The sequence below is a fragment of the Ascaphus truei genome, chromosome 11, assembly GCF_040206685.1.
Source record: "Ascaphus truei isolate aAscTru1 chromosome 11, aAscTru1.hap1, whole genome shotgun sequence".
NCBI lineage: Eukaryota > Metazoa > Chordata > Amphibia > Anura > Ascaphidae > Ascaphus > Ascaphus truei.
This window is the reverse complement of record NC_134493.1, coordinates 55,418,374-55,442,056: the sequence shown is the minus strand read 5'-3', so window position 1 is coordinate 55,442,056 and position 23,683 is coordinate 55,418,374. Positions and strand designations below refer to the sequence as shown.

The window sequence follows — 23,683 nt, the reverse complement described above, 5'->3', positions numbered from 1 at the left end:
TCATTCATATTTTCACATGGATCCGTATAAACGTATTCCTGCCGTATTATGCAGCTTTTTCAGCACAGCCTGGGTTAAAAAATAGATAAAAAGCAAAAAAATGACGCACTGCGAGTCCTCATTTGCCTGTCATTACCCAGAATCCCTGGCTGCAGTCGACGCATTGTATGCTAAGAGATAATGAGGAAAGGCTGTTTTGTGGACCCGAGACGTGTGAAATTGCTGTATGTACAGTGGAGGGTTTTTGTCACTTTTTTACTCACCATAACTTACTTTGCCTCTACTAGAAAAAAACACCCTTCGCTTGCCTTACCTTTGCTGTGCAAGTTTTCCCTGAATGCCTGCCAGGGCTTTGTTGCCGATCTACATCTTCGGCCCAGTACAACTGGTAATAGCGCTTAATTCCACAACTCTGATCAGAGCTAGGACTGCTAGAAAACTGTCTGCCTTCTCCTGCACTATGCTGATCTGCTCTATTCTCCTCCGGCATAGTCACGTTCCCTAAGGCCTTTTCATTCTATAAGAAAGAGTAAAGTTAATTAGCGCGCTTAAGTCAAATGCAAACGACGAGAATTCGAATCTGCAACTATTCCGCTCAGGACCTCCGTCACAACCTTTCCCGTGACCAAAATAAAAACAACGTTGGTTAGGGTGTCGATGTTACAACTGAGAAGGGGCAAAAATATCCTTTTGCTACCAGTGTTCTTTACCACCACCAGACACAGGGTGGTGAAGCACGTGTGGTCATGGGCTCGATGTCAGAAGCATGCATGCGAAGTCGCGAGGGCTTTCCTACCTTCACAGACAGGGGAACTGTGCTTTGGCGCCGCAGTGGGACGGGAACGAGAGGCGGGCGGCCAGCAAAGCTAGCTCTAAATTACGGCAACTTTGGAATCACTTACACATCCTTTACTAAGTTAGGTATGATAACCTGACAAAAGCAGCATGATTTGTGTCTTTTGTTAGTGTCCGATAAACAGTTATGGTTTTAGGCATACACTTGTAAAGCCGATATCAATTATTAAACAACCATCATAAATGGTATACCATTGACAAAGTTGAGACATTAGGGGGTCTGGCATAACAACATAACTGCATTTAGGATGAAGCCATTTTGTGGACAAGTGCCTTCATGCAATTGTACATTTAAATGGACACAGATGTCAAAACAGCTACATTTAGAATGGACAGAATAGTGAGATCTCGTTAATATAAAAGGAGCATCAGTGTGTGAGTATTTATAACTACATAATAGACCTATTCAATTGTGCAAGATTATAAACATTACAAAAAATGGATTCCACCGTACCCCGTAAAATCAGAACTTCAATATCTTTAATGGCAAAACACATTGAGGCACAGTGAATGAAAGGGGCAACTAGCTTTGTCAAGCATGGAGTCCTGATTTTGGGGATGATCAGCCTTGCACCCATTATTGTATGGAGAGATCCCGTCTACGTACATAGTGAGAAATATTGTCCACAACATATATATATATCCTACAAAGGGTGTCTGTGCTAGATAGAAAAAAATATACAATTAAAAAAAAGACCAGAATGGTCTAATTATCAGCACCAGACAAAATATATGCAAAAATAGAGGGTGTTTACTGACCCATAACACACAGGAGCCCGACCTTCTTCAGGGGTTACCGCACCATGTGAACATCACACTTTAAATAGATATATATTCTATGACTATTATAGACATTTGTATAAGCCTTTATTGAAATAACGTTGCTGTTATATTAGCATATAGCAATGGGACTCCACAGCATTATTATGGAGAAAGGGCTTAGTTAAGATTAATAAAAAAATATCATCAGTAACCCAGAACACAATTAAAACCGTCAATAAAAAAATATGTAAACAGTATTTAGACAGCCAAACATCGGTTATATTTATGATATACTAGTTCTGCAATTAATAATTGTTGTGCATCTGTTAAAGTCCTTAGGATTTCCACCGATGATAATGATCCATGTTAAAAACAACCTTATATAGCATCTGATTTTGTAGGTCAACATGACAGCTGCTCTGGACACGTACAAACACTGACATGCATATAAACCCAGGGCATCTTCCCACCCTGCTGGGTTACTAATAGACTAGAAATATCATTGCAATTATAAATAGAATTCCATATGTCCCATCTTCAACCACAGTGGTGCACAAGGGCCAACAACAGCCCAGGCTTCAGTGATATCCCCGCTTCAGCACAGGTGGCTCAATTATTTTTGGATATCCATAAAACTTGGCCTGTTGGTAGCCCTTGCAGACTGAGGTTGAGCACCACTGCTCTACAATATACAGTAGCGTTTGTCAATTATACTAATCATGCAAAATTATGTTCAACTTTCCTGTCCACCATCATCACCCCAAGAGCGGTTTTGCCTAAAGAGGCGCCATTCACTTTAAGGCGCCTAAAACCGCATCGCTTCCATTCTTGGTCACCTGCCACATTAATACCATCACAAAACACGAATTTATATACAGCTCTGTGCCTTCCCTCTTCTGTTTGTGAAGGCGAGGGGGGGGGGTGGATGTGAGCTGAGGGAATCTCGGCCACCTAAGAAGTAAATATGTGATACTACTAAATGTGTGTATTATACACCTCCAGACACAACTAAATTATGAACTTTGCAATTCAACCAAAAAAAAAAAACTTTAGGTAGACAGAGGAGCAAACCGTTACAAAATATTAAGCACTGTCTAAATTTAATTGTTGGTCAAATGTCAAATTTATACTTCTAAAAAAGTTTGAAAATAGTGGATTGTGTCATTAGTTGCCGAAATCTGCAAACCATATTCATCCTTGAATTATTTATTGCAAATCGTTTCAGGGAAGGGCAAAACCAGAGGTGTGAAATCAGAAGCTACCAGAACCTTACATTCCAAAACCGGAGGTGTGAAAACAAAACCTACCAGAACCTTATATTCCAAAACCGAAGGTGTGAAATCAGAACCTACCAGAACCTTATATTCCAAAACCGAAGGTGTGAAATCAGAAGCTACCAGAACCTTACATTCCAAAACCGGAGGTGTGAAAACAAAACCTACCAGAACCTTATATTCCAAAACCGAAGGTGTGAAATCAGAAGCTACCAGAACCTTACATTCCAAAACCGGAGGTGTGAAAACAAAACCTACCAGAACCTTATATTCCAAAACCGAAGGTGTGAAATCAGAAGCTACCAGAACCTTACATTCTAAAACCGAAGGTGTGAAAACAGAACCTACCAGAACCTTATATTCCAAAACCAGAGGTGTGAAAACAGAACCTACCAGAACCTTACATTCCAAAACCGGAGGTGTGAAAACAGAACCTACCAGAACCTTATATTCCAAAACCAGAGGTGTGAAAACAGAACCTACCAGAACCTTACATTCCAAAACCGGAAGTGTGAAATCAGAACCTACCAGAACCTTACATTCCAAAACCGGAGGTGTGAAATCAGAACCTACCAGAACCTTACATTCCAAAACCAGAGGTGTGAAATCAGAACCTACCAGAGCCTTACATTCCAAAACCGAAGGTGTGAAAACAGAACCTACCAGAACCTTACATTCCAAAACCGGAAGTGTGAAATCAGAACCTACCAGAACCTTACATTCCAAAACCGGAGGTGTGAGAACAGAACCTACCAGAACCTTACATTCCAAAACCAGAGGTGTGAAATCAGAACCTACCAGAGCCGTACATTCCAAAACCGAAGGTGTGAAATCAGAACCTACCAGAACCTTATATTCCAAAACCAGAACTTACCAGAACCTTACATTCCAAAACCAGAGGTGTGAAAACAGAACCTACTAGAACCTTACATTCCAAAACCAGAGGTGTGAAAACAAAACCTACCAGAACCTTACATTCCAAAACCAGAGGTGTGAAAACAAAACCTACCAGAACCTTACATTCCAAAACCAGAGGTGTGAAAACAGAACCTACCAGAACCTTACATTCCAAAACCAGAGGTGTGAAAACAAAACCTACCAGAACCTTACATTCCAAAACCAGAGGTGTGAAAACAGAACCTACCAGAACCTTACATTCCAAAACCGGAAGTGTGAAATCAGAACCTACCAGAACCTTACATTCCAAAACCGGAGGTGTGAGAACAGAACCTACCAGAACCTTACATTCCAAAACCAGAGGTGTGAAATCAGAACCTACCAGAGCCTTACATTCCAAAACCGAAGGTGTGAAAACAGAACCTACCAGAACCTTACATTCCAAAACCGGAAGTGTGAAATCAGAACCTACCAGAACCTTACATTCCAAAACCGGAGGTGTGAGAACAGAACCTACCAGAACCTTACATTCCAAAACCAGAGGTGTGAAATCAGAACCTACCAGAGCCTTACATTCCAAAACCGAAGGTGTGAAATCAGAACCTACCAGAACCTTATATTCCAAAACCAGAACCTACCAGAACCTTACATTCCAAAACCAGAGGTGTGAAAACAGAACCTACTAGAACCTTACATTCCAAAACCAGAGGTGTGAAAACAAAACCTACCAGAACCTTACATTCCAAAACCAGAGGTGTGAAAACAGAACCTACCAGAACCTTACATTCCAAAACCAGAGGTGTGAAAACAGAACCTACCAGAACCTTACATTCCAAAACTAAAACCTTTAAGGTATTTAGAAGGAAAAAAAAAACAGAACACTAGGCCAAGTTTTTTCAGTTATATTATTTTCATTTTTTAGTTATTTTAGCATTTTCTGTGCTAGATTGTGCTATTTTAGCATTTTGCTGCTTATTTTGAGGTTTTTTTCTCTCCATAATTTGGTAAAAATACCAAAACCTAACAAATCCGAGTTTTGGCAAAACCAGAGCCAAAACACACAATTTTTACAACCAAAATCCAAGTCCAAAATGAACACACAGTGTTTTTATAACCCCAAGCCAAAACACGAGTTAACGTTTCCCCTCAATAATGTTACATAAGAAGTTAGATGAAGGAAGACTATATTAGCATAGTATTACAACATTGAAATGTTGTTTACTATAAATAAATGTTGCACTCAGATTTTCAGGTGGTACAGTAGCGCTACTTAAACAAATCGTCTAATGTCTATTAGTTGTTAATAGATTTAAACAACTCTCGTAGAAATGCACAAATCGATCAAGTGAAAACATGTCTGATTCCATCAGGATTCATTTTCAATTATATACCTAGGCAAAAAAAAACATGTTTGTAGCTATTTAGTGAATGAAGAGATTCACACAATTGCTTTGTCTCTCACGAGGGAACATTTATAAAAAAAAAAAAAGGAACTACAGTATATACTGTATTTTCAGACGCATCCAGACATCTGGATAACTGCCAAAATGCAATTAATCAATAAAGAAAACAAAAGAGAAGAACTAAGACATGAAAGGTTATCCTTTGATTGGATATAGAATTAGAAAGAATGGTTATGGGTTAACAGTACACGTTTAAATAGAACCGCGACGTGCATTAGGGTAAATGCTTCAGAGAATAATCCATTTAAGAAAAAAAACTATTTAGACCCTGTCAAATGAAAAATATCTAGAGTCTATACCAGGGCTGTCTACCTCGCGGCCCACAAGCCACCAGGGGGGAGAGCTGGGACAGGAGTCCTGTGCATGGTGACTACGGAGGCCCGTGATTGCTGGAAGGGACGGGGGAGAGAGAAGGGGTGGATTAGAGAGACGGGATGGGGGAGAGACAGGATGGGGAAGAGAGAGGAGGGATGGGGAAGAGAGAGACGGGATGGGGAAGAGAGAGACATGACGGGGAAGAGAGACGGGATGCGGGAGAGAGAAGGGTTTTTGACGGCCTGATCTATACTATCAAAATGAGAATATTCCTTTAAAACAGTAAATCCCCCATTTTTTTCTGAAACAATATCTGATGTGTTCACTTTTTTTTCGTTGCTATTAAAGGTTATCATAGTTATCTGTACTAGGTAAATGTGAACAAAAGCTGCCATTTTATTTATTCCCAATGTAGTCGTTTATAAAGTGATTCCTCTACATCACTACCAAGAATTTCAAATGGTTCTCATAACTAAAGACAACAAAATGATTAAACCAAAACGTGAATGTAAATAAAATAAAGAAATAGTACCATCACACACAAACCACTGACTACTACACTCATATGTAATCTACTTTCACCATACACAAAAAAAATCTTAATGTTTTCTAAATAGTTCTGTCAAATATCAGATTAGCTAAACTATGCGGAATCCTAAAAATTGTTTTTTTTTCCCTTTAAAGTGCTAAACTTCCAGATTTGGACTTTCCCTTGGTGATCTTTTTCGACACTTAAGTGGTATAAATATCCACCTATAACTCATGTGCTGCCAATTCTGGTCCTTCGTTTCCGTGCCACCGCTGACTGGGCTTTTCTACAAATCGCCTTGAACCGTACCTGAACCCTGTGATGGCTCAGTTGATAGGCAGGCTGGGAATGCCCTGGCCCTTTGCCCACTGTCTCTCGGGTTTCGGAAGTATTTTCAGCATCTCTACTGCACTGGGATCCCTCTTCTGCCCTTTCCCGAGCCCCCGTCTTCCTGGCCTCTTGCAGGACTTCTTTTTTACTAGCCTCGGCTTCGAACAACACCTTCGTTAGCCTCTCCATCAGCTTTTCCATCTCCTCTTCGCTGCACTCCAAGCGTTTCCCACCATAATTAGCGTAGGACGATGCCGCGGACACGGCCGGCTCACTGACACTCTGAGGCTCCGGCTCGGATTTTGACTTCAAGGACCAGAGGATAATTAAAAAGGCAAGTAGAGTCAGGCTAAGAGAGATAACCCAAACTTCATCCATTTCTTCTGAAGGGTGCTCAACAGAATTCGAACCAAGACTTAGGAAGAGTCTTTTACAAAGAAAATGTCTCTTCTAGCACCAGTAGGAGACGGTTAGCAGGCACCAACTTCAAAAACTTTAAGCAAAAGTAGAATAACGAGTATTTTAGGAAAATATATATATATATACTTGACTCAATGGTTAGACTGTTTTATATATAATCAATAAATCTTCTTTCATTGGCAGTTTGTCTTGTTTTATGATCAGTTCAAATCATGTATCTTCCACTCCACAGCAAAGTTATTCTTGATTTTTTTTACTTTTATAAATGCTTTCAGGATAGCAAAAGACCTAATTTAAAAAAAAAAAAGTATTTTCTGGTTTAAGATTGCCAGTGATTGATTACACAGCCAGTTATTACAAAGTACATGTAAGGAGTACCACAGATTTAAAGCACACAAGCAGAGAGATGTTTTATATTTATGTGGATTTGTTTATGGGTTCTTTGAAGGCTTCAGGGGTTTGATTTCCTTGACTTTCTCCACAAATGTATTTTTTTTTCTTCAGTCAGTTCCAATGAGCTTCTTTAAGTCTGTTCTTATCCCATGTACTAGAAGCCGCCTCACGTGTTTCCCAACTGAGCCCGCTAGACATTTCCCGCCGGTGGCTCCTCACAGACTGAACTCCAGCTGCGGCACCCACCCCACTTTAGTTAGTCCTCGCGCCAAAATCGTCTAGCCAATCAGTAAATGTGTTGTGGGGGGGGGGGGGTGGTTGTAATAGCCAATCGGGTCTCCCAGTATCCGATTACTATTCCCTCGCGATTGCCACTTCTGCCCTAGCCTGAAGCACCTATCAGTGAAGAGAACTAAGGCAGAGGCGGGCTTTGATAGTAGACACGTGACTGGGACGTGCGTTCTGTGCTATTGCTCTGAGGAAAAACACCTGGCGGCCATTTTGTGCAATGTTAAAGTCCTAATGGTGGTATAGCAACTCGGCCTCTCACCAATATAACGTCATTAAAAACTGCAGTCTAAAAAAAGAAACATAGTGCTCTCATTTTAAATTTGCTTGGCCCACACTTGTAAAGGGACAGATCCCCCTTATTTTTTATTATTTTATTAACATGAATTGGAAGCTTGCCACTAAAGGTACAGCCCCAGCCCCCTCCAGGGGGAACAAAATGGAGGTTTAAATTTCCCCTGACGACAAAAGAACAAGATTACTGCCCAGATTGCACTCACTGTCCGGTTACTAAATTAGTGAATGTGAAATGATGCTTTAAATTAAAACAAACGTTAATAAGGGCTACTTAAAATAATATTATAAACATTGATGAAAGCACAGCACAAAACAAGGAAAAAAACAATACAAACCAGGTATTGGCAGCAACTGACAATGTGTGACAGTAATTCTGAGATAAGACTGTTGCAATAAAGAGGAGGGTCTCCTTTTATATTACACTCTAACAGTAGGTTTATTAAGAAGGGTTCAAACTGAGCTCTGGAGAATACTCGTATCCAGCCGACTTACTAATGAAGTAGAAGTTGAACCAGGAAAAACAAAAAAGCACAAAGTGCGCTCCCAGAATCCAATAGTCAAAATCCAAACATTTTACTGATAGCAGCTAGATTGAAACAAGTGAAAAAAAAAAAAACAATACAAATGCACAGGACAGAAGTGTGTATCTGCCTGTGCCACAATCCTAACAATGTAGGTGTAGGATAAGATTCAAATAGTAACCAATGGAATTAAAAAAATAAAAATTGAGAAAATGCTACAGTGAACCGAGTCTGAGATAGCCACCAAGGTGGGTGGGAATAAATGTTATTGGAGGTCATGCATGCCTGATAAATCCGGGATAGATGCGATATGACTGACGTAAGTGATCAATTCACATAGCAGCGGCAAGATATGCGGTTTAATCTCATTATTATTATTCCTAGGGTTGCCACAGGTGGCCTTCGAGGCCCGGCAAAACGTTTTGCAAGGCATTGAATTTGGGGGGAGGGGGAAATGCTAAAAATGTTGCAACCCCATTTTGGATATAGTTTCACACATCTCTAGCTTTGCATCAAAATGTATACAGTATAGTATGCCAACGATCCCCCAGTACAGTAGCTGAAGGGTCCAAATTTAAACCTATAGGCGCAACAAACAAACTATAAATACAAGACACTCAGCTCGAAGTTCTGGCGGGTTAATAGGATATAAAAAAAAAAAGTGTGTGGATTATACAGACAATTTAATCTGCACTGACAGCATATTTTGGGTAACACCTATGCTCTGGTGTTGGGGTATATATGGAATTTAGTGCAACTCTCATCATTCCAGAAGTAAACAGATTAACATCAACACGATCCCCAACCAGCGTTTATTACAAACACAGAAAAAACATATATACATACATTCTATATACATACATTTTCTATACAGAATGTTCTTGGATGAGGTTTGTGAATGTTATCTATTCTGGGGGGGGGGACGGGACGGGGAGGACCGAGCATAAAGTTTAATGTATGTCAATTCGCACCATCAGCCCCTGTATGATTTTATTGTTCTTGCATTAAACCCAGATCGTGAAGGAGCACAGATTAACCCCACCTCAAACCTGGTGGATGTATTTAACACACACAAAAAATAAAAATAAACGAGAGAAAAATGCACCATTTACAGGCATAATTTTTGATGCTATATATCATAATAATGAGTTGAAGATTTCCTCCTCGACCCATTCCCCAAAACGCTCCCTGGCACAAGGGAAGCAAAATGGAAGCAAAGCGCCTTCCTACATTGACATAATTGGCACTAGAGCAATGCTCCACTTTCCAACACTTGACACATTTCCCCGTATCTATTCAAACACAAATTAAGTTATTAGCACAAAAATTGAGAACTTATTTGTTCCATTCCTTAAACCAGCCTGTAAAATCTTAGGGAGAAAATAAAATACAAAATAAGGTATATTTATTAGTGGGACTCTCCAACTAATTCACAAATAAAGTGATACATACTGCACACTCCACCTAAGTGCTGGGTTGAAGCTATTTTTAACCTTGTTGCCCCAGCCATGCATGGCTGACCTCCCCTATGAGTCCCTTTCTCATGTAACATTGATGTCCTTTTAAGTGGAATCAGAAATGGAATCTAGTACAGCGACAGGTCAGATCTCCTCCATCCTACAGCCATCAACGCTCAAAGAAGTTCCAGACCAGAAAAACGATGACATTTAAGTGGACGACATCTGACTTCTAAGAGTGAAACTCTATTAACTTATATGGGACCAGTGGTGCTAAAAAATGTGAGAGACTTGACAGATCTATGATTTTTGCTTAACTACTCCGCTTTTACTTGTAACGGCAGCAATTCCCTGACCCACCCAATTTTTTTTGTAATGTAACCTCCGAGGCAGCGTTCTGGTCCAATGGAAAAGTACTGATTTTTAGCAGTGAGACATCACTGAAGTCTATAAGACGCTGATGCTAAAAATTAGAGAGACCAACAGAAAATTAATATATATCTCAATTGGAAATATTACTGTATGCTCATTTGCATGTCTTAGACAGGTCTGCAACCCTGCCTTTCACCATTATCGCCCAGCATACAGTGCTTCCACTGCAAGGGATTCTGGGAAATGACATGCAAATGAGCACACAGTGCCACCTTTTGCTTCAAATCTGAAGCAAAAGGTGGCACTGTGTGCTCATTTGCATGTCATTCCCCAGAGTCCCTTGCTGCAGTGGAAGCACTGTATGCTGGGCGATAATGGTGAAAGGCAGGGTTGCAGACCTGTCTAAAACATGCAAATGAGCACACAGTAATATTTCCATTTGCTATATGCCTTACGGTGGAGGGTTTGTCACTTTTTTTTTTTTTACAAACCATAACTTAACTCATGGGAGCGCAAACTTTTTTCACTGCGCCCCCCTGCCGGCAGTTCCCCTCTCATCTCGGCTCCGGCGTCATGACGTCACGTTGCCATGGCAATGCGTCTAAGAAGCCGCCGGAGCCAAGGCAAGTGCGGTTTACAGAGGCCTTCGCCGCTTCACCGGCACTTAATTTAAATGCCTTTGGGAAGCGCGCGGGGCCTCTGTAAACCCGACGCCCCGTGCAGCCAGTCTCGCGCGCGCCCCAGTTTGCGCACCGCTGACTTAACTAATGTGTGCGGTGTGATTCCACGCCGGAGGAAAACACACAGTAATAACATGTAAAAAATAATCTGCAGCATTGGGAGCTGCCAAGTGCCTCAGCCACCTCGGTCTCTCACTACCTGTATCCTTCCTTAAATCCAGCATCTGCTGATTTGCTCCATAAAATAATCAAACTTAAAAAATAATTAATCTTTGTCCAATTAATGTACTTAATTTGGCTTTCATCGACATAGCAAAAGCTAATATTTAATACTCTTAGCTTTCCCCCTGGTCTATGATTCACGCACATGTGCAAATGAGGCCGAGTAATGAATTTACGACAGTTTAGGAGTTAGGTTATCCTTAGATACTCCGGTTCTTACAGGCTGTATGCGGAGTAGAAGAGTGAAGCCTGAATGCTCTCGATGCTATTAATCTATCTCAGGGGCGGCCAACTCCAGTCCAAGGGCCACCAACAGGTCAGATATTAGGGATATCCCTGCTTCAGCACAGGTAGCTCAGACTGAGCCGCCTGTGCTGAAGCAGGGATATCTTTAAAACCTAGTCTGTTGGTGACCCTGGAGGACGGGCGTTGGCCACCCCTGATTTATCTCATATCTAGCCCCCACTTGACAAAAGGTCCTTCAACTGCTAAAGAAATAAGAGGAACGATCCGCTCAAGATCCATTCCCCTGGGGTAAAAAACAAAAACCTTTTACGTGGTAACGCAAATCTCTGGCCTAGAAGAAATTAAAGCAGAACGGTTGTGGGGAGGAACTGAAAACAAACTCCTCTGGACTGGAAGTCCCAGGGGCTACAGCCAGCGTAGCAGAGACCGTGGACGATGCAGGGGTCACGCGAGACTGCCCCACGTGCCGGCGGGATTTCTGGATGCACTGCCTGTACACCTTGCTGCTCTTCCGTCTGGCGCCTACTGCCACCTCGCTCACCCGCGCAGATCTGGCAGCTGTGGAGAGAAGGCACATTTAAGCGTCACAGCGCGATCTTTGGCTCGGATGTCAACAGGACATTAAAAAGGGGTTTGGTTGACGGTCTGATAAACCCCTCACTCAATCTCTTCTGTGCTGGAGAGATCTACAATGCATAATATACGCAACAATGAAACAAATAATTTGCCGGCATATAAGAACCCGTCATGCCACCGCGTCTGCCCATTCTCCTACCCGCTGTAACACCTCAGACCCCATTTGATCCTTTGGGCGCTCTCTGGTATTTGGGATAGTCCTTTGTCTAACACAAGACGTTTGGAATTCCCTTACCTTGCTATAGCCTACAAAGAGAGGCAGTAGAGGCTTACCCCCACCCTGTCTGTGAAGTACTGCCTCGCATCTCCCCCCAGCCTCCCACCCTCCAGCGTCAAGAGCGCAACCTCTTGTTCCAGCTCTTCTCTCTCTTTGAATTATGCTTCGTTCCTGTACCTCGTTGAAACCCTGGATATTTCAATGTTTCAACTCATATTCCCCCTCCCCTCCCCGTCTCATCTCCCGGCTATCCTCTAAACTGTACCTATTATGGTTCTTTAATCTGTTCTGATAATTATAGGATGCAGCCCGAGCCCCATTTTAGTAACCTCTCTCTGCACAATCTCTCTTTTATGTCCTTCTGGAGACATGAAATGATTAAACAGCAAACAGCAAAACTGAAAACAACTTGAGCATGACGGTATTAAAGCTTTTTTGGTTTGAATAAGTTTACAGTTTTACAGGATGAATAGAATTTGAAGGTTTTATAACGGTTAAAGTAAAACGCGCAGGCTTTCCCATTGTTTATTTACCACGTAGAGCCGCGCTTCTTGAACAAAATCAGCAAGCAGGGCGAAGAGTGTCAATTGGCCACAAGTCTTTCCTAACCCTCCCAAATTAGGGGGAACATCGTAACTGAGCCAAGAAGTTCTTCACTCTTAGTTGCTGGATGGTGACCGTGAAACCTAGATCGGATCGATGGCCCCGTTTTGTGACCATGCGTCAGTGGGACAACATTCGGCTGTTCCCTTGTACGTCACTATGACATCTTGCAGTCAAATATTGTCACAATAGCCAATATCCGGGAGGGCCAACTCCAATCCTCAAGGGCCACCAACAGGTCAGATTTTTAAGATGTCCTTGCGTCAGCACAGAGGGTGCAATCAAAGACTGAGCCACTGATTGAGTGACCTGTGCTGAAGCAGAGACATCCTGAAAACCTGCCTGTTGGCCCTTGAGGACTGGAGTTGGTCACCCCTGGGTCTGTGAAGACAACGCACCCCACCAGTGGAAGGGACAGGCTGCGAGGACGGTGTTTTTGTCATTCCCTTAATGTCCCCCCCATTGTGCAGCTAGAGAGATACCATGAAACAACAGCTGTGAATAATAAATAACAATAAATGATTGTACTTCAAAGCAATCTTCCGTCCCTCACCTGTCTGCATCTGCCTCAGCTGCCTCTGCTTCTCCTCTTCCATCTTGCGCCTGTAATCTCCCAACATCGCCCTCATCACCTGACGCTTCTTCACCAGCGCCGCTTTCTGGCTGCGCAGTGTCTTGATAGCACGCAGGGCTTCTTCCGCTGCATGGGGGAGGGAGGAGGAAGGAGGGAGACAGAGAGACTCAGAAAATGAGCAAAGCTATGTACACTGGAGCTATGTATATAAACACACAGGCTGGCGCCATCAGTGCATTGTAATTGCTAAAAGCTATTGTGCATCATTGACCTAAGAGACATCCGTTGTGGACTCACACATTAATGCTGATATTATTTAAATGCTAATTAACAGAAGACATGGGCACAGTTCTTCTTACTCTGACAAGCTATATCTTATATTTACATAATAAACGCATTGGATCTGGAGCCAAGAATCCGCTTTTGCCACTGATGCGCAGGCTGTAATAGATAAGCTACAGACTGCTAGTGATCCAGTGACCACATAGAACATTATCCTACCGCTGCCCCTCACCCTGCTTTGGGGTAGACTTTTGCCTGTGTAGTCCAAATTCCAGCTGTTCCACGCACCAGTCCAGCTCTCTCTGCAGGTCATCTGCTCCTGTCTGGAGAGAGGAGAGTGCACAAGGGGGGGTGTGGGTGGGGAAAGAGAGAAAGAGAAGGGGGAAGGAGAGAGTGTGTGAGCATGAGAGGGAGAGGGGATAGAGAGGAAAGAGAGGGAAAACAGAGGGAGAGACTTGCATGAAGTAATCTGACTAATTCTTTTACACGATTTCTAACAAGGATGAAGGTATAGACTACAAATCTTCTTAGGTCATCTTTTACTTGTTCCAATATGTACGCTAACTCTGTCATAACACAGACGAGCCTGGGTGCAGCGCTTCCTTTGGCCATCTTAATTCCAAAGAGTTTTGCAAATGTACATTGATGCAGCCGCCTCTGAGGTGGAAGCCTGTGAGCACCTGTCCGGTTTCTAATTTACCAATGTGAGACCAAGGGGAAAATTACCATTTTATTACTACCAAACTTTGACTTAAGGAGAAAGAGAACGAGTAACTAGCCGAGGCCGGAATCAAACTCGCAATCACCACCCTAAACCTCATCTCCCAGCCTTGAGATTTCCCAGCTAGTAGGAGCAGTATATCCCACTTCTGCAGTGTCTGGAGACAGTAAGAGCTAATTTCTCACCTGCGGCTCTTCTTGTGGGGGGGCCGATATTCCCGCTGGTCCTGCGGGGCTTTTCTGCTGAGACCCCTTCTTTTTCTTCCTGGGAGCGTCTCCTGGATTCTTAGCGGTCGCTCCCGGGTTCAGAGACTGTTTGGCCGTCGCACTCGACTCTGTGTTATTCTTCACCGCTTTTGTATCTCCATGGCTTTGCGATTTCACCTCACCTTCAACTTCTGGAGAAGAGTACCCCGTGCTGGGCGGCTCACATGAGATTTCTTGCCCCGACTCTTGACCTTTGACCTCAGAGTTCTGGGGCGAAAACGCCTCCTCCTCTCGAATCTGGAAGTCGAAGGTGAACCCCGACACTTCCTCAGCGCTGCCCATGATACTGCCCTGAGCCCCATCCTGGAAGTCTCTAGTTTTGAGCGGCTCGGCTGGCTCCCTCTCAGCATCCCCGCACCTGCCTTCCTTGCCCTGATCCATGTCACCTGGGCAGAAATCGAAGCAGAAGCTGTTGTCCGAAGTGTTGAACCAATGCCCGGAACGGCTCGGCATGTCCTTCGAACACTTCTTGTAGGACACGCTCCCAGAATCCTGAGCAGCCCCTTCCTGGATCCGTGCTTCGGTGGAGCTGGAGGCTTCGAGACATTAAAACAAAAAGAGGAGTGAGAAATCAGAGAGTCTGAGGGATCCAGATACCAGGTTGGAGGCATTCATATCGGAGACTGCATCATTCAGCGCAGTGGATGCTGTATCGGCCGTGGGGCAGAAGCTGCTGCTGTTTGGAGTGCTGTCTGTCTAATTAACCCAGGGTGGTCTGAATGCTTACCACAAAGACACTTATGCAAGTGCAATACTTTGTGTTTTTTTTAATAATAAAGCAATATTACACTATTTTTGCTTTTCTCCTTGTATATGCGGATTTCCCCTCCCCCCATGGAACATTGCCTGTGTTGATCTGCAGGTACCTGTGCTGATTTGGAGTACCTGTGTTGATCTGGAGTACCTGTGTTGATTTGGAGTACCTGTGTTGATTTGGAGTACCTGTCTGGATGTAACTAAAGTTGGTCACTTCTAATAACCACACTGCCTGAATATCACGTTAAACACGCGAGTGTAAAATCTGCAAAGTCTACAATGCAAATTCTATTTCTCTGAAAAAACAATGTTGCGCTATTTTGTGTTTTAATTTCTTTCATGTCCTGATGAGACTTGCGCACCTGCTGTTCTTCACCACGTGTCATCCCACAACTTTATTCAAAGCTTGGTAGCCCAGGAACGTGTGCCTAAAACATTGTATATACACAGTACTCTTCAGTGCTATATAACTATTATTAGCTCAGTTACATCAGAACGAGCCACCTCACCATGCTGTCACTGTATGAGTAAAAGCGAGATTGCACGCTCTTTGATGCATGTGTATACAGCCTCTGCATAATGACATCTTATATTGCTTCCAATACACTGGCAGTGATGCTGTATCACAAACCAAATATGCCTAAACTCACAGCGGTTCGTACCCCCCACCTGCTCTCTCCTGCACGCGTCGCTCCTCTGCCATTTTAAGACGGTAGTTGCCGAAAACTTGGTTCATCATCTGTCGCTTCTTCACGAAAGGAGACTTGCGGGAGCGCAGGACCAGCAGGGCACGCCGAGTCTCTGACACTGATGTGGTGGGGGAAGAAGGCCCAAAAATAACAACAACAGTCAGTACATGTGGCAATGAACTGCTCCTTTAGGTTTGGAATCAGGATTAGCGAGATTATTAAGGAACAACCCTTTGAAGTGGCAGGTAGAGCCAAGATCGCTGTAATCTTGGGGCAGATGTGGTTAACCATACAGGCAGTCCTCGGTTATCCGGCACAATGCGTTACTCAAAATGGCGTTGGATAGCGAAACTTTGTAAAGTGAATCACACTTTCCCATCGGAACACTGTTTAAATGAAAGGTTCCGTTCCTGAAGGCATTTTTAACACTAAAATACACCAAATATTTTACGTAGGCAATAAGATACGCAGCACACACATAAATTATATAGTGTATATACTGTATTATATATATAATATAACATAATAAATAATATATTATATAGTATAATATAACAATATATATATATATATACGCTCTTACGACGCTTTGCAACGTTGTTTATGTGTATATATATATATATATATATATATATATATATATATATATATATATATATATATATATATATATATATATATATATATATATATATATATATATATATATATATACACACACACACACACACACACAACGTTGCAAACCGTCGTAAGAGCGTTGGATAAGCCGTTTTGGCGTTGTAAAAATAAACATAGGTATGCATTGCATAGCGTTGGATAAGCCATTCGTTGTAAAACGAGGACTGCCTGTATATATCTTAATGCAAAGCAACAAACAGCCCATTGTCGCAAGTGTCTTCTGTCTCGGTCACTGCAGATTCTGTGAGTCTCTTGCTGAGGGGAATAGTGGGCCCCAGTACAGGGATATTGGTGGACCCCTACCCCCACCCCTTCTTACATAAGAGTTGCACCATGTGACAACCAAGGAACAGGCCCTCTGCATTGCATCTGCTGCACCATCTATTGGTCTGCCACTGGTCACTTCTGGGTCACATGTTCTGTCTGTCTCTGTACTACAGCAAGGGAAAGTGTGATGTTCTACAGGCCTCTTCTGTGTCGCTGTAATACACTGTACTGGGAGCGACACACTCAGCAGTCCCTATATATATATATATATATATATCCATGCTGTCTATGTACCATAGGAAGAGCACACACACCCTCCCGCTCTGCAAGAACATGATCACGGAGAGGGAGACCACTCCACTGCTACGCACCTTGTTTCTGGGTGGGGTTGAGGCGCAGAAGGCCGATCTCCAGCTGACTAATGCACCACTCCAGCTCATCTTCAAACGTCCCTTGTGGAACCTGCAGATTTCCATAGGGCAGTTTGGGTAAATCTGTATTTAATGTGTGTGATACAGCATGGATGTGCAGGGTCAGACCCAGAGGAAGATGAAGGTAAAATCACAAAGCCGTGGAGATACAAAAGTGGTGAAAAATAACAGAGTCAGGTACAACGGCCAAACAGACTCTGAGCCCGGGAGCAACCAGCAAGAATCGAGGAGACGATCCCAGGAAGAAGGGGTCTCTGGGAAAAAGTCTCAAAAAGGAGTTGTCCGAGCAGAGAGCGGAAGAGAGCAGGAAAATCAGTGGCCTCCACAAGAAGAGCCGCGCCTGAGAAACTACAACAGGATCCTGTTCTACTGAAAGAGTTTTGAGGTAGTGATCAGAGACTCAGTGACAGTCCCAAGTCTGTGGATCATTATATAAAAGCAGCAGCAGGGAGCAGAGTGGCTATCAGCACAGCAGTGAGAACAAGGGAGACAGGAGTTTTCATACACTCACCTCTTCCATCTGTGAAATACTCCCGTGTGCAGTTTACCAGGTAATCCCTCTCATTCCCCAGTGTTGAACGCTAAGGGTGGAAATATCCCAGTTCTAAGCAGGGGAAACGCATAGTAAAAGCCATGTTATACCCAGCCTGACGTTTACATAGGTCGGTGTGCACGCGCGCACACACTATTTATTTGATGATATAATAGGAAAAAATCAATTAACTTCTTTAAATACTGTTATAAATTAGATTTAGAAAGTATTTCGTTATAACATTTATTACAAGCTACGGGTGTTTTTAAATAAATTATATTTTAAAATATAAAACATGGCCTTCCGCCTAACACTGAACATAAAAGGCATGAGTAAGAAAGAGATCGTGCGGGGAAGGAGGGTGCTGCTCCCGTGGAGATTGGGTGTGGGATCACGTTCACATTGGCAGAACGGTTGTCTTTGAGACGCCATGTTTTAAACCAAACGTCACTAACTGTCCCTACAACGTCATGACTCCCATGGGTGACGGACAGTAGCATTGCAGTAATAAAAATCTTAATAGCGAATTTTTTTTTAAATCAGCATTTTACCATTATATTGGTATAATGCCCAACTGTAATATAAAACACACACACACACACACACACACACACACACACACACACACACACACACACACACACACACACACCCCCCCCCCCCCCCCCTCCTCTGGCAGCAAAGGGGTTAGATGACATTTTTGGGCTGTCATTCCCTTGTTGGGGTGGTCTTTTACAGTTCTGGACTACAGGAGTGAGGTGACCCTCACACAGCAGCCACTATAAGATTATACGGGGGGAGCATTATCTGAAAAGGTAACCCCACTCCAGCAGTGGTGGGGGGGGGGCTCAAATTATTATATACAAACAAGCAGCATGCGCCCTACCTCGGTCCGTTTGTGAATTCACTCCCCACTGGGTCCGTGCAAACTTCCTTCCGGCCAGAAGCTGTAACTGCAGGCTTTGAGTTCCTGAGGTAAAAAGTTCCCCCCACCTCCAGTGTAGTTAATGGGCTGTCACTGCTATGACACACAGCACACAGTATGACCTCCATTTGTACTTAAGCTGAAATCTGCACATCCTGCATGCAGCATTTACCATTGCACAAAGCAACAGCACTGCCACACTGCTACCAGAAACCCCATAGTATTTCCATATAAAGTGACATGTGTAAGTTAAAGCGGTGGGAAAGTGTAAAAGTAAAGAAACTCCGCCTAGTACCATCACACTGTGCCCACCGGCTACCACACACCCCCTGGTACCATCACACTGTGCCCACCGGCTACCACACACCCCCTGGTACCATCACACTGTGTCCACCGGCTACCACACGCCCCCTGGTACCATCACACTGTGCCCACCGGCTACCACACACCCCCTGGTACCATCACACTGTGCCCACCGGCTACCACACACCCCCTGGTACCATCACACTGTGTCCACCGGCTACCACACGCCCCCTGGTACCATCACACTGTGCCCACCGGCTACCACACGCCCCCTGGTACCATCACACTGTGACCACCGGCTACCACATCCCCCCTGGTACCATCACACTGTGCCCACCGGCTACCACATCCCCCTGGTACCATCACACTGTGTCCACCGGCTACTACACGCACCCTGGTATCATCACACTGTGTCCAGCGGCCACCACACGCCCCCTGGTACCATCACACTGTGTCCACCGGCTACCACACGCCCCCTGGTATCATCACACTGTGACCACCGGCTACCCCACGCCCCCTGGTACCATCACACTGTGTCCACCGGCTACCACACACCCCCTGGTACCATCACACTGTGTCCACCGGCTACCACACGCCCCCTGGTACCATCACACTGTGTCCACCGGCTACCACACGCCCCCTGGTACCATCACACTGTGTCCACCGGCTACCACACACCCCCTGGTACCATCACACTGTGTCCACCGGCTACCACACGCCCCCTGGTACCATCACACTGTGTCCACCGGCTACCACACGCCCCCTGGTACCATCACACTGTGTCCAGCGGCTACCACACGCCCCCTGGTACCATCACACTGTGTCCACCGGCTACCACACACCCCCTGGTACCATCACACTGTGCCCACCGGCTACCACACGCCCCCTGGTACCATCACACTGTGTCCACCGGCTACCACATCCCCCCTGGTACCATCACACTGTGTCCACCGGCTACCACACGCCCCCTGGTACCATCACACTGTGTCCAGCGGCTACCACACGCCCCCTGGTACCATCACACTGTGCCCACCGGCTACCACACACCCCCTGGTACCATCACACTGTGTCCACCGGCTACCACATCCCCCCTGGTGCCATCACACTGTGTCCAGCGGCTACCACACACCCCCTGGTACCATCACACTGTGTCCACCGGCTACCACATCCCCCCTGGTACCATCACACTGTGTCCAGCGGCTACCACACGCCCCCTGGTACCATCACACTGTGCCCACCGGCTACCACACACCCCCTGGTACCATCACACTGTGTCCACCGGCTACTACACGCACCCTGGTATCATCACACTGTGTCCACCGGCTACCACATCCCCCCTGGTACCATCACACTGTGTCCAGCGGCTACCACACGCCCCCTGGTACCATCACACTGTGCCCACCGGCTACCACATCCCCCTGGTACCATCACACTGTGTCCACCGGCTACCACACGCCCCCTGGTACCATCACACTGTGTCCACCGGCTACCACACGCCCCCTGGTACCATCACACTGTGCCCACCGGCTACCACACGCCCCCTGGTACCATCACACTGTGTCCACCAGCTACCACACGCCCCCTGGTACCATCACACTGTGTCCACCGGCTACCACACGCCCCCTGGTACCATCACACTGTGTCCACCGGCTACCACACGCCCCCTGGTACCATCACACTGTGTCCACCGGCTACCACATCCCCCTGGTACCATCACACTGTGTCCACCGGCTACCACATCCCCCTGGTATCATCACACTGTGCCCACCGGCTACCACACGCCCCCTGGTACCATCACACTGTGTCCACCGGCTACCACACGCCCCCTGGTACCATCACACTGTGTCCACCGGCTACCACACGCCCCCTGGTACCATCACACTGTGTCCACCGGCTACCACACGCCCCCTGGTACCATCACACTGTGTCCACCGGCTACCACACACCCCCTGGTGCCATCACACTGTGCCCACCGGCTACCACACGCCCCCTGGTACCATCACACTGTGTCCAGCGGCTACCACATCCCCCTGGTACCATCACACTGTGTCCACCGGCTACCACATCCCCCTGGTATCATCACACTGTGTCCACCGGCTACCACACACCCCCTGGTGCCATCACACTGTGCCCACCGGCTACCACACGCCCCCTGGTACCATCACACTGTGTCCAGCGGCTACCACATCCCCCTGGTACCATCACACTGTGTCCACCGGCTACCACACGCCCCCTGGTACCATCACACTGTGTCCACCGGCTACCACACGCCCCCTGGTACCATCACACTGTGTCCACCGGCTACCACACGCCCCCTGGTACCATCACACTGTGTCCACCGGCTACCACACGCCCCCTGGTACCATCACACTGTGTCCTCCGGCTACCACACGCCCCCTGGTACCATCACACTGTGTCCACCGGCTACCACACGCCCCCTGGTACCATCACACTGTGTCCACCGGCTACCACACGCCCCCTGGTACCATCACACTGTGTCCACCGGCTACCACACGCCCCCTGGTACCATCACACTGTGTCCACCGGCTACCACACGCCCCCTGGTACCATCACACTGTGTCCTCCGGCTACCACACACCCCCTGGTATCATCACACTGTGTCCACCGGCTACCACACGCCCCCTGGTACCATCACACTGTGCCCACCGGCTACCACACGCCCCCTGGTACCATCACACTGTGTCCACCGGCTACCACACATCCCCCTGGTACCATCACACTGTGTCCACCGGCTACCACATCCCCCCTGGTACCATCACACTGTGACCACCGGCTACCACACACCCCCTGGTACCATCACACTGTGTCCACCGGCTACCACACGCCCCCTGGTGCCATCACACTGTGCCCACCGGCTACCACACGCCCCCTGGTACCATCACACTGTGTCCAGCGGCTACCACATCCCCCTGGTACCATCACACTGTGTCCACCGGCTACCACATCCCCCTGGTACCATCACACTGTGTCCACCGGCTACCACACGCCCCCTGGTACCATCACACTGTGTCCACCGGCTACCACACGCCCCCTGGTATCATCACACTGTGCCCACCGGCTACCACACGCCCCCTGGTACCATCACACTGTGTCCACCGGCTACCACATCCCCCCTGGTACCATCACACTGTGCCCACCGGCTACCACACGCCCCCTGGTACCATCACACTGTGCCCACCGGCTACCACACGCCCCCTGGTACCATCACACTGTGTCCACCGGCTACCACATCCTCCCTGGTACCATCACACTGTGTCCACCGGCTACCACATCCCCCCTGGTACCATCACACTGTGCCCACCGGCTACCACACGCCCCCTGGTACCATCACACTGTGCCCACCGGCTACCACACGCCCCCTGGTACCATCACACTGTGTCCAACGGCTACTACACGCCCCCTGGTATCATCACACTGTGCCCACCGGCTACCACACGCCCCCTGGTACCATCACACTGTGTCCACCGGCTACCACACACCCCCTGGTACCATCACACTGTGTCCAGCGGCTACCACACGCCCCCTGGTACCATCACACTGTGCCCACCGGCTACCACACGCCCCCTGGTACCATCACACTGTGTCCACCGGCTACCACACGCCCCCTGGTGCCATCACACTGCCCACCGGCTACCACACGCCCCCTGGTACCATCACACTGTGTCCACCGGCTACCACACGCCCCCTGGTACCATCACACTGTGTCCACCGGCTACCACACACCCCCTGGTACCATCACACTGTGCCCACCGGCTACCACACGCCCCCTGGTACCATCACACTGTGCCCACCGGCTACCCCACGCCCCCTGGTACCATCACACTGTGTCCACCGGCTACCACACACCCCCTGGTACCATCACACTGTGTCCAGCGGCTACCACATCCCCCCTGGGACCATCACACTGTGACCACCGGCTACCACACACCCCCTGGTACCATCACACTGTGCCCAGCGGCTACCACACGCCCCCTGGTACCATCACACTGTGCCCACCGGCTACCACATCCCCCCTGGTATCATCACACTGTGTCCACCGGCTACCACATCCCCCCTGATACCATCACACTGTGTCCACCGGCTACCACATCCCCCCTGGTACCATCACACTGTGTCCACCGGCTACCACACGCCCCCTGGTATCATCACACTGTGTCCACCGGCTACCACACGCCCCCTGGTACCATCACACTGTGTCCACCGGCTACCACACGCCCCCTGGTACCATCACACTGTGTCCACCGGCTACCACACGCCCCCTGGTATCATCACACTGTGTCCACCGGCTACCACACGCCCCCTGGTACCATCACACTGTGTCCACCGGCTACCACACGCCCCCTGGTACCATCACACTGTGTCCACCGGCTACCACACGCCCCCTGGTACCATCACACTGTGTCCACCGGCTACCACACACCCCCTGGTACCATCACACTGTGCCCAGCGGCTACCACA

At 46.7% G+C, this 23,683-nt stretch overlaps 2 protein-coding genes across 2 annotated transcripts; one reads left to right on the top strand and one right to left on the bottom strand.

Moving 5' to 3' along the window:
- The first annotated feature begins 557 nt into the window (after positions 1 to 557).
- LOC142463646 (uncharacterized) lies at positions 558 to 5,664 on the top strand. The gene is made up of 3 exons (XM_075566611.1): positions 558 to 645; positions 2,843 to 4,196; positions 4,332 to 5,664. The coding sequence occupies exons 1-2, from the start codon at positions 558 to 560 to the stop codon at positions 3,811 to 3,813; spliced, it is 1,059 nt and encodes a 352-aa protein (XP_075422726.1). The 3' UTR covers positions 3,814 to 4,196; positions 4,332 to 5,664.
- A 4,897-nt stretch (positions 5,665 to 10,561) lies between these two features.
- On the bottom strand, positions 10,562 to 18,960 carry C11H8orf33 (chromosome 11 C8orf33 homolog). The gene is made up of 8 exons (XM_075566423.1): positions 18,863 to 18,960; positions 17,956 to 18,048; positions 17,385 to 17,475; positions 16,046 to 16,183; positions 14,540 to 15,156; positions 13,866 to 13,956; positions 13,331 to 13,477; positions 10,562 to 11,879 (listed from the first exon to the last, which is right to left on the bottom strand). Exons 2-8 carry the CDS (start codon positions 17,962 to 17,964, stop codon positions 11,653 to 11,655), a joined length of 1,320 nt encoding a protein of 439 aa, XP_075422538.1. The 5' UTR covers positions 17,965 to 18,048; positions 18,863 to 18,960; the 3' UTR covers positions 10,562 to 11,652.
- Positions 18,961 to 23,683: the final 4,723 nt, after the last annotated feature.

What these genes read in the sequence shown, in the direction of transcription:
- LOC142463646 (XM_075566611.1), top strand. Translation starts at nt 558, where the DNA reads ATGCAAACGACGAGAATTCGAATCTGCAACTATTCCGCTCAGGACCTC. An exon ending in CCAAAATAAAAACAACGTTG is followed by an intron (nt 646 to 2,842) that starts GTTAGGGTGTCG and finishes AAATCGTTTCAG; the next exon opens with GGAAGGGCAAAACCAGAGGT.
- C11H8orf33 (XM_075566423.1), bottom strand. An exon ending in CAACCCCACCCAGAAACAAG is followed by an intron (nt 16,184 to 17,384) that starts GTGCGTAGCAGT and finishes CCACCACATCAG; the next exon opens with TGTCAGAGACTCGGCGTGCC. An exon ending in AAAGTCTACCCCAAAGCAGG is followed by an intron (nt 13,478 to 13,865) that starts GTGAGGGGCAGC and finishes TCCCCCATGCAG; the next exon opens with CGGAAGAAGCCCTGCGTGCT.